This window comes from Sinocyclocheilus grahami, unplaced genomic scaffold, assembly GCF_001515645.1.
Source record: "Sinocyclocheilus grahami isolate Dianchi unplaced genomic scaffold, SAMN03320097.WGS_v1.1 scaffold10.1, whole genome shotgun sequence".
NCBI lineage: Eukaryota > Metazoa > Chordata > Actinopteri > Cypriniformes > Cyprinidae > Sinocyclocheilus > Sinocyclocheilus grahami.
This window is the reverse complement of record NW_015505189.1, coordinates 796,113-806,977: the sequence shown is the minus strand read 5'-3', so window position 1 is coordinate 806,977 and position 10,865 is coordinate 796,113. Positions and strand designations below refer to the sequence as shown.

The 10,865-nt window shown below is 36.6% G+C and overlaps 1 protein-coding gene across 1 annotated transcript in view; it reads left to right on the top strand.

The window, feature by feature from the left end:
* The window catches only part of LOC107594232 (docking protein 4-like), a 20,204-nt gene extending 9,554 nt beyond the window's left edge, over positions 1-10,650 (top strand). Inside the window, exons 8-11 of the mRNA XM_016284196.1 lie at positions 4,691-4,765; positions 5,703-5,777; positions 10,412-10,486; positions 10,645-10,650. Of these exons, the coding sequence (XP_016139682.1) occupies positions 4,691-4,765; positions 5,703-5,777; positions 10,412-10,486; positions 10,645-10,650 (231 nt within the window). The remainder of the gene's footprint in view (positions 1-4,690; positions 4,766-5,702; positions 5,778-10,411; positions 10,487-10,644) is intronic.
* The last annotated feature ends 215 nt before the right edge of the window (positions 10,651-10,865 follow it).

Here is a 10,865-nt window from a genome sequence, read left to right as displayed (position 1 = left end):
TCTCATGCACGCTCTTCAACCCTATGCATGTCCCCCAAGGTAAACAATTACGGAAGAGCTACGGAGGGGTTTCTTAGACTCCTGTAGAAGCCCCAACACAAGAGGGTGTCCAGCAAACCACAGCAGCCCGGAGGAAGGGCCGTAAGCACTTCTGCTCTTCAGTAAGAGTAATCCAAAGCGTGCTTTGATCAGATGCTTTAATCATGTCTGTAAGACTTCCCAAGCCCAGAGGACTTTGAGGAACTGGGAGCACTTTCTGAAAGTGTCATTTCGTATGGTCGTATATTTTGTTTCTCCTTTTCCCTTTCTTTAAAGTGACTTAAATGGACAGTTCTGATGTGCAAACTGTCTGTCCAGTCTCTGTCGTGAGATGAAGAAAGCCATTTGGACAGAAGTGAGGGTTTGACTAGCTCATGTGCTTCGTTCTCTGGGTGGTCTTTTCAGAGAGACTGATCCACCATTTTTTCTGGAAGATGTCGTGAGGGTCAGAGATCAACGAATAGATGGGAACAAAGATTATGATTATACCCAGCTGAGGTGGTTTAAGGAATTATTTATTTATTTATTGAAGTTTACCAACAAAGCACAAGACAAATTGCAGTGTATAGCAGTAGGTTTTCTTTAGCAGTTCAGCAATTCTGTATGTAAAATGGTTTATACTAGCACTGTAAAAGAGGAGAAAAACATCTTAAATAAGGTGGTAGGCCTCACACGAGACATGTTTCTGGATTTCCATGCTTGTCAACTATTTCCAGTAATTTCCATGAAATTAAGGGTATCATTATTGCTTTCATATCTCAGCAGACATTTATATTATGTGGCTGTATCGTGTTTTCAGTCAGCTACACTTGTTCTGTTTTTCTCATGCTGTAGCTCTCAATTTAAAACCCTGTGTGTTGGAGCGGTTAGTGCACATTGCATAATGAGCTGGGCTGCTTTGAGTTTGATCAATCTGATTGACTAGCATGGTGAAGCTGGTTAACGGTTTCCAGTGGGCCCTATTTGTTTATCCTTCACTCCCTGTACTCTCTCTACTATCCATATAAATAAGTGACATAAAGGTCAAAATTTAAAAAACACTCATATGTCTGGCACAGAATTAATTTGGTTGTATTCTCTGATTGAGCTACAGTCCTGAGGGTTTGACTACTTGTAGCTTTATTCATTTTATACATACATAGTCGTTCAGTGCTGGGATTTATTAGCTCACGTCGTATGTATCCTTAAAAGGGCTTGAGCTGATCTGATTGTCATGATTGTACACATTGAGGAAAAAGAAAATAGTTTTTTCAGGTTTCCTTGCAGACAGTTTTAAAAATTTGTGAAAATATTTTTTAGCAGTACATATTTCAACAGCTCTTCAAAGATAAGCACCTTTCATTTAAGCTTTACTTTTTTACCATGTCTAATTTTCAGTTACTCTCTATGATGTAGCCAAAATATGCCCACATATATAAATGTACACTACCAAATGTATGGGGCCAAATGTAAGTTTTTTTTTGAAAGAAATTAATACTTTCAGCTGGGATTAATTAAATTGATCTAATGTGACAGTAAAGCTGAAAATTCAGATTTGCCATCACATGATTCAATTAGATTTTAAAGTATATTAAAATAGAAAACAGTAGTAATATTTAAACTGTAGTACTAGTTCACAATATTACTCTTTATACTGTATTTTTGATCAAATAAATGCGTATTTGGTGAGGATAATAGAAATCTTACCGACCCCAAACTTTTGAATAGTAGTGTATGGAGTGATATTTCCCTGAATGTCCCTGTTTTGCAGTTTGCACATTTGATTTTATCAATTGCTTTACAGTGCTATCCATTAAAAATATATAGAAATAATAGGATTTTTATAGGCTGTTGCTTGGTAGACATCTAATAATACCACACACCAGTGATGTACACACCAAAAGAACATCATCCCCTCATTATTTAGAAATCTAAGAACTATAGTAATTCAACATTCATGTAATCACCCTGAAATTATATATTTGTACATAAACAGCCAGCAGGTCCTTGGAGAGATTCTGGATCTGAATGTATCGCTTATTGACATTGTGCTTAACAGAACAATCTGTTTGAATTATCAGAGGATGTTTTTCATCTCTTTACAAGGCCGCAGCACTAGTGTGAAAGTTAATGCTCATATGCCATAAGTTGACAGACATGTTCATACCATGAGGACACAAATAATAAAGATCCTAAAGGAAGAAAGTACATGAAGTCATGATTGAAGAAATGCTGAAAAGTTGTTTTACTAAACTTAAATTTCGGTGCTCTTTGTAAAAGAGGAGAGTGATAAACATGCTATGTTGGGGGCTTTGCCAGTTCTTCAGCAGTTCAGATTGGCCTCTAAGCATGTTACCATGAGTAGGAAACCTTTGCATGAGTTTTAATTGCTAAATGACATGTGTGTTCTGTAATATTTGTGGTAAAATATTTTGCAGGGGGCTATCCATTAAAAATATATAGAAATAATAGGATTTTTATAGGCTGTTGCTTGGTAGACATCTAATAATACCACACACCAGTGATGTACACACCAAAAGAACATCATCCCCTCATTATTTACAGGAAATCTAAGAACTATAGTAATTCAACATTCATGTAATCACCCTGAAATTATATATTTGTACATAAACAGCCAGCAGGTCCTTGGAGAGATTCTGGATCTGAATGTATCGCTTATTGACATTGTGCTTAACAGAACAATCTGTTTGAATTATCAGAGGATGTTTTTCATCTCTTTACAAGGCCGCAGCACTAGTGTGAAAGTTAATGCTCATATGCCATAAGTTGACAGACATGTTCATACCATGAGGACACAAATAATAAAGATCCTAAAGGAAGAAAGTACATGAAGTCATGATTGAAGAAATGCTGAAAAGTTGTTTTACTAAACTTAAATTTCGGTGCTCTTTGTAAAAGAGGAGAGTGATAAACATGCTATGTTGGGGGCTTTGCCAGTTCTTCAGCAGTTCAGATTGGCCTCTAAGCATGTTACCATGAGTAGGAACCCTTTGCATGAGTTTTAATTGCTAAATGACATGTGTGTTCTGTAATATTTGTGGTAAAATATTTTGCAGGGGTTTTTTTTTTCAATAAAACATTTTTTTCAAATAAAATTGCATGCAATAATGATCCTTTTAATCAAAATGTACACAGATCTCTTGTTTTTCTCTATCTTAAACTTTTAAGTCACATAAGTAATTTATGTACTGAAATACTAATTCCATACACAGCCAAGTTAACCATTTTACCAGCCACTCATCATTATTCATTTTTGTAATCCAAAGTTATCATAATTGCATTTCAGGACATTTTAGCCGACTATTACTCTTAGTACTCTCCCATATCAACTAAAATGCAGAACACATGGAGGATGGAGGCAATTAAGCATTAAGAACTCCTCCCTTTCTCTGTAATGTTGTTTCTTCATCAGTTACTGCCAACCATATCAGCCAACAGCCTCTGCGTCAGGTAAAATCTTTCCTTTGTTCTTTCTTACCTACAAGCTCATTATTAGTTTCTTAGATGTTTTGTTTTTGTCTGTGTATTCATGTATCTACAGTAAACTTTTTTTTTTTTTTTTTACTTTGTTGTTTGGATAAATATTTAACCTTTATTATATTATAGTACACAAACAACAAAACAGATTTTATTATTACCAGATTTTTTTATAGAAATATTTTTTAGATTTATTTTACAGAAATATAATTTTTTTTAGATAAATAAATGCATATCATTTGTATTCTATTCCATTGCAGATTTTTGCAAGTAGATGTTGCAGTTTACAATCAGCAATGAGTTTGATTTTTAAAGCAGTATTAATCATTAAATTGGTTATTGAAGGGAGCCATACAAATTCACCTTCTTGTTGCTTTTCAAGTATGCTTGTTAGTGGATTATTTTCTAATGGCAATGAAGGAAATTCTCCTGTGTTTCAGGTCGAGGAGTATTACAGGACGGACAAAAATCGAAATCACAACATACAAATAAGGTATATGTGTTTTAATATGCATAGGATAATACATTTTAGATGTTTAATTGCCAAGTGATTCACTGTTCATTCATCATTATTTATTTATTTTCTTTGACAACCGGGGATATTAGTTATTACATAAATAAAATAACTTCCAGATAAAACACTCCCTGTACTTGTACACTTGTTCCAGGGCCTTCTGCAGTCCCATATGCCTTAGATTTTTGGCCAAAATTAAGTGAGGAATAACTGACGAGGGACCATTAAATTATTAGAATATAATGCACAGCCGAGGTGATGCGCACAAGACGTGAAGTAGAGTCAATTATTCCACTTACCACACCTCGAGAGATTGTTCAGATGTTGTATTTCAAGACATTTGTCAGGTTTTTGTCTATAAAACGCTCTTGTGTGTAGGATTACATGTAGCATCTCATCCTATGCTTCAGTTGCTAATTCCAAAGCATCGTTTCAGACCTAGTAATGGAGGCATGAACCGTTGCTAACAGACTAATGCAGTTATTAGACCGAGAGATATTAGGCGCGTGTGCATTACCCGAGTCTGTGTGTCTCTCAACAGAGCTCGGCAGCAGCATGTCTACTAATTGCGAAACTTGAGCTTACAATACAACATAAACCTTACATGAAAAAGCAAATTACATGAATTTTGAATCAAAAACATATTTGTTTTCATTTCAGTTTGAACATCCTAAGCCCAGTTCACAGAGCATGGCCTACCCTGAAACCTCAACCAACATGACATTCCAGTTGGAAGTAAACTATTTAGCTTGGTTACTGGAGAAATTAAACTGGACATCTGTGAAGACAGCTGTGTGTGCATCTTCATCTGAAATGGTGGTTATCTGGATTATTTTCTCCATTGAGTTTGTTGTCATATGTCTGGCACTCTATGGACTGTGTTATCTGCTTAGGTCTAACCATGCTGTCCCTGTATTCATCATAAATCTATTTGTTTCTGATATCATACAGATTTGTGTCAAGCCTGTTCTGAATTTTTGTACATTTAATATAAAAAAGAATTTAATATGCATAGGATAATACATTTTAGATGTTTAATTGCCAAGTGATTCACTGTTCATTCATCATTATTTATTTATTTTCTTTGACAACCGGGGATATTAGTTATTACATAAATAAAATAACTTCCAGATAAAACACTCCCTGTACTTGTACACTTGTTCCAGGGCCTTCTGCAGTCCCATATGCCTTAGATTTTTGGCCAAAATTAAGTGAGGAATAACTGACGAGGGACCATTAAATTATTAGAATATAATGCACAGCCGAGGTGATGCGCACAAGACGTGAAGTAGAGTCAATTATTCCACTTACCACACCTCGAGAGATTGTTCAGATGTTGTATTTCAAGACATTTGTCAGGTTTTTGTCTATAAAACGCTCTTGTGTGTAGGATTACATGTAGCATCTCATCCTATGCTTCAGTTGCTAATTCCAAAGCATCGTTTCAGACCTAGTAATGGAGGCATGAACCGTTGCTAACAGACTAATGCAGTTATTAGACCGAGAGATATTAGGCGCGTGTGCATTACCCGAGTCTGTGTGTCTCTCAACAGAGCTCGGCAGCAGCATGTCTACTAATTGCGAAACTTGAGCTTACAATACAACATAAACCTTACATGAAAAAGCAAATTACATGAATTTTGAATCAAAAACATATTTGTTTTCATTTCAGTTTGAACATCCTAAGCCCAGTTCACAGAGCATGGCCTACCCTGAAACCTCAACCAACATGACATTCCAGTTGGAAGTAAACTATTTAGCTTGGTTACTGGAGAAATTAAACTGGACATCTGTGAAGACAGCTGTGTGTGCATCTTCATCTGAAATGGTGGTTATCTGGATTATTTTCTCCATTGAGTTTGTTGTCATATGTCTGGCACTCTATGGACTGTGTTATCTGCTTAGGTCTAACCATGCTGTCCCTGTATTCATCATAAATCTATTTGTTTCTGATATCATACAGATTTGTGTCAAGCCTGTTCTGAATTTTTGTACATTTAATATAAAAAAGAATGTATTCTTTTTTGTATTTCATGTTTATATCCTCAGCATAGTAGTTAACATTGGCTTCATGGTCTGTATCTCTGTGGAAAGATACATAATGATCAAATACCCTGTTTGGTACCGACTTCATAATTCGTGTAGGAATTTAGTTCTGATATGCTTTTTAGTTTGGGTAACACTCTGTGGATTTATGGTGATGGATGTGATTATTGCACTTAAAGTGGATGTGGAACTTGCATTTCTTCTGAGTCTATTTATTTTTTTGTTACCTTATCCACTGGTTGTGTTTTCCTTCGTGGGTTCGTGGAAGGCTCGGTCTCATTCGGTCGCAGTCACCCCTGATGAAAGAAAGAGGATTTTGATGATTCTGGCTCTTGTACTTTTCAATTACACTGTGTTGTTCCTACCAAGCATTGTGCAAAACATCATTTTTGCAGTATCCTTTAAGCACGGAATAAGTAGTTATTACGATTGTTTACATTCAGTGCAGTGTTAATTTTGACTGGCATTTTTTATTTAGTCTTCATCTTGAGATGAAAATGCTTAATAGTCTTAGTCACTGTCACGAATTCAGTCCATGGACTTCCGTTTATTCACCACCAGAGGTCACCCTTTCCATTTCATTGACTCTCGCACAACACAAACTGTTGCATAGCACCCCGGACTACATATCCCATCATTCTTTGCGCGATTGCACACAGCTGTTTCTAATCACCTCACTCACTATATAACACCCACTCTAACCACATTTCTCTGCTGAGTAGTGTTTAGCCTGTACCCATTTCCGAGTCGCCGTGTTTTTCTTGTTTTGCCTTTCCTGTTTTTGCGGTTTCTGATCTTTGCCTGTTTTCTTGGATTTCTCCCTCTCATCTCACCCCTGTGATTCTGTTGGCTGATCGGTGACCTGCGCTAGCCCTAGGACTATTCTTGTGTTTTGCCCGCCATATACCTGTTTGCCATTGTTTTGACCCTGCCTGTTTACTACGTCTCTTGAATAAAGCCTGCAGATGGATCCACACGTCTCACGTCTTGTCAGCCCCGTTACAGTCACATTTTCAGCATTTGAGTCTTTCATAGTTTTAGTCGACGAAAAGTCATTGCATTTTTGTACATTTTTAGTCATTACTTTTAGTCAAACTGCAGTTACCAACATTTATTTTGGTAGCTATATGTAGTCTTCAAACAAAAATAGTCATTCATTCTTCTCTCTTTAAACCAAATAAATTAAGCTTATGAGAAATTTGAATCAAGGATTGAATTTGGAAAAACTTGAATAAATGATGACAATTTAAATTTTTGGGTGTGCTATCCCTTTAACAGTAGTGAAAATGGAGCAACTTATAAAAATTATAGTTGTTCATATATAATATTTATAATTTTTGAAAAATAAGCAGATTAAGACAAAAAGAAAGATACAAATTAAATTCATTTTTCAGCTACAGTAGATTTATTTAACATATTTTGTTGGTTATCAATAATGACACGGATAGGTACTTAATTCATTAACCACACAAATTATAAAAAGGAATAAGAAAATGCAATGCAAACTGCTAATTAAACTTACCATTTACATTTATACAGCACAATAGACACTTGTTCAAACCAGAGGTGTAAAGTATTTGAGTACATGTAATGAATTGCTGAGTATCAAAGATATTACAAACTTTTACTCTCTAGTTCGAGATAGCTAGTTCACATTTTGGTAGCCTATCCATCCACTGCGGCTGCCATACTGAGACTAGATATGCAAACGCCCCTTATCCGATTGTAATCCAATGACAGGGACACACATTTTGAAGGACAAGACAGTAGCCTATAGGATGTATTTTGAATGTCTGGTAGTCCTCAAATAACATTATAGTCCCATCTCGTCTTGTTAATAAAGTAGATTTTATACATTTCGTCATATTTTTTATCATCAGATATTAGTTTTAGCTCGTCAACGTCTCATCTTAGTCACAGAAAAAATGTTCGTTAGTGAATATTTTTTCGTCATCGTCTTCGTTGACGAAATTAACACTGATTCAGTGTCAGGAATCATGTTGTATTTAAATCCACTTGCTGACTCTTTGCTGCATGTTTTCATAAGGAAGGATGCTAATCACATGTTTAGAGTTTTGTGTTGTAAGAAGCTGTGTGGAAAACAGGTGTAGCCCTTCAGCTCAGCAATTGTTAACTAAACTAGCAAGCATGCCTTTGAGAAGCCCTGAATTTTAACCATTGGACCGCAAATAACAATTTTGATCCTACTACCAGTCCACTTGATCCTATACCCACTCACATACTTCAGGCCATTTCTTCTTCAGTCATACCTGCGCTTACTCACATTATCAACACCTCTCTTCACACTGGTACATTTCCCACAGCATTTAAGCAGGCTCGGGTAACACCACTGCTTAAGAAACCCCCTCTAAATCCAGCACTTTTAGAAAACTACAGACTGGTATCCCTTCTTCCGTTCATTGCAAAGACACTTGAGCGAGTTGTGTTCAACCAACTCTCTATGTTCCTTGCACAGAACAACCTCCTGGACAACAACCGATCTGGCTTCAAAAATGGCCACTCAACTGAGACTGCCCTGCTCTCGGTTACTGAAGCCCTGAGACTGGCAAGAGCAGCTTCCAAATCCTCAGTACTCATCTTGCTAGATCTGTCTGCTGCTTTTGACACAGTTAACCACCAGATCCTCCTGTCCACACTCATAAAGATGGGCATCTCAGGAACCACACTCCAATGGTTCAAATCTTACCTCTCAGGTAGGTCTTTCAGGGTGTCTTGGAGGGGTGAGGTTTCTAAGTCACAACTTCTTGCTATTGGGGTTCCTCAAGCCTCAGTGCTTGGACCTCTTCTCCATCTACATGTCATCATTAGGATCTGTCATTCAGAAGCATGGCTTTTCTTATCACTGCTTTGCTGATGACACTCAACTCTACTTCTCATTCCTCATTCCTACTTCATTCTCAATCCGACAGTAGCTGGTCACATTTCCACATTGCACACTTATATTAGGAAGATTAGACCCTTCCTATCAGAGCAAGCTGCACAACTCCTTGTCCAAGCTTGTGTTCTCTTCAGACTGGACTATTGTGATGCTCCCTTGGCTGGCCTTCCCGCATGTACTATCAAGCCTCTGCAACTGATCCAGAATGCAGCAGCGAGAGTGGTCTTTAATGAGTTGAAAAAAGCTCACGTTACTCCTCTCTTCATCAGTTTACACTGGCTACCAGTAGCTGCTCGCATCAAATTCAAGGTACTGATGTTTGCCTACAAGACAACAACTGGTGCTGCACCAATATACCTAAACTCACTAGTTCAAACTTATGCGCCCTCCAGAAGCTTGCGTTCTGCGTTCGCCTTGTATTACCAGATTTTTTTATAGAAATATTTTTTAGATTTATTTTACAGAAATATAATTTTTTTTAGATAAATAAATGCATATCATTTGTATTCTATTCCATTGCAGATTTTTGCAAGTAGATGTTGCAGTTTACAATCAGCAATGAGTTTGATTTTTAAAGCAGTATTAATCATTAAATTGGTTATTGAAGGGAGCCATACAAATTCACCTTCTTGTTGCTTTTCAAGTATGCTTGTTAGTGGATTATTTTCTAATGGCAATGAAGGAAATTCTCCTGTGTTTCAGGTCGAGGAGTATTACAGGACGGACAAAAATCGAAATCACAACATACAAATAAGGTATATGTGTTTTAATATGCATAGGATAATACATTTTAGATGTTTAATTGCCAAGTGATTCACTGTTCATTCATCATTATTTATTTATTTTCTTTGACAACCGGGGATATTAGTTATTACATAAATAAAATAACTTCCAGATAAAACACTCCCTGTACTTGTACACTTGTTCCAGGGCCTTCTGCAGTCCCATATGCCTTAGATTTTTGGCCAAAATTAAGTGAGGAATAACTGACGAGGGACCATTAAATTATTAGAATATAATGCACAGCCGAGGTGATGCGCACAAGACGTGAAGTAGAGTCAATTATTCCACTTACCACACCTCGAGAGATTGTTCAGATGTTGTATTTCAAGACATTTGTCAGGTTTTTGTCTATAAAACGCTCTTGTGTGTAGGATTACATGTAGCATCTCATCCTATGCTTCAGTTGCTAATTCCAAAGCATCGTTTCAGACCTAGTAATGGAGGCATGAACCGTTGCTAACAGACTAATGCAGTTATTAGACCGAGAGATATTAGGCGCGTGTGCATTACCCGAGTCTGTGTGTCTCTCAACAGAGCTCGGCAGCAGCATGTCTACTAATTGCGAAACTTGAGCTTACAATACAACATAAACCTTACATGAAAAAGCAAATTACATGAATTTTGAATCAAAAACATATTTGTTTTCATTTCAGTTTGAACATCCTAAGCCCAGTTCACAGAGCATGGCCTACCCTGAAACCTCAACCAACATGACATTCCAGTTGGAAGTAAACTATTTAGCTTGGTTACTGGAGAAATTAAACTGGACATCTGTGAAGACAGCTGTGTGTGCATCTTCATCTGAAATGGTGGTTATCTGGATTATTTTCTCCATTGAGTTTGTTGTCATATGTCTGGCACTCTATGGACTGTGTTATCTGCTTAGGTCTAACCATGCTGTCCCTGTATTCATCATAAATCTATTTGTTTCTGATATCATACAGATTTGTGTCAAGCCTGTTCTGAATTTTTGTACATTTAATATAAAAAAGAATGTATTCTTTTTTGTATTTCATGTTTATATCCTCAGCATAGTAGTTAACATTGGCTTCATGGTCTGTATCTCTGTGGAAAGATACATAATGATCAAATACCCTGTTTGGTACC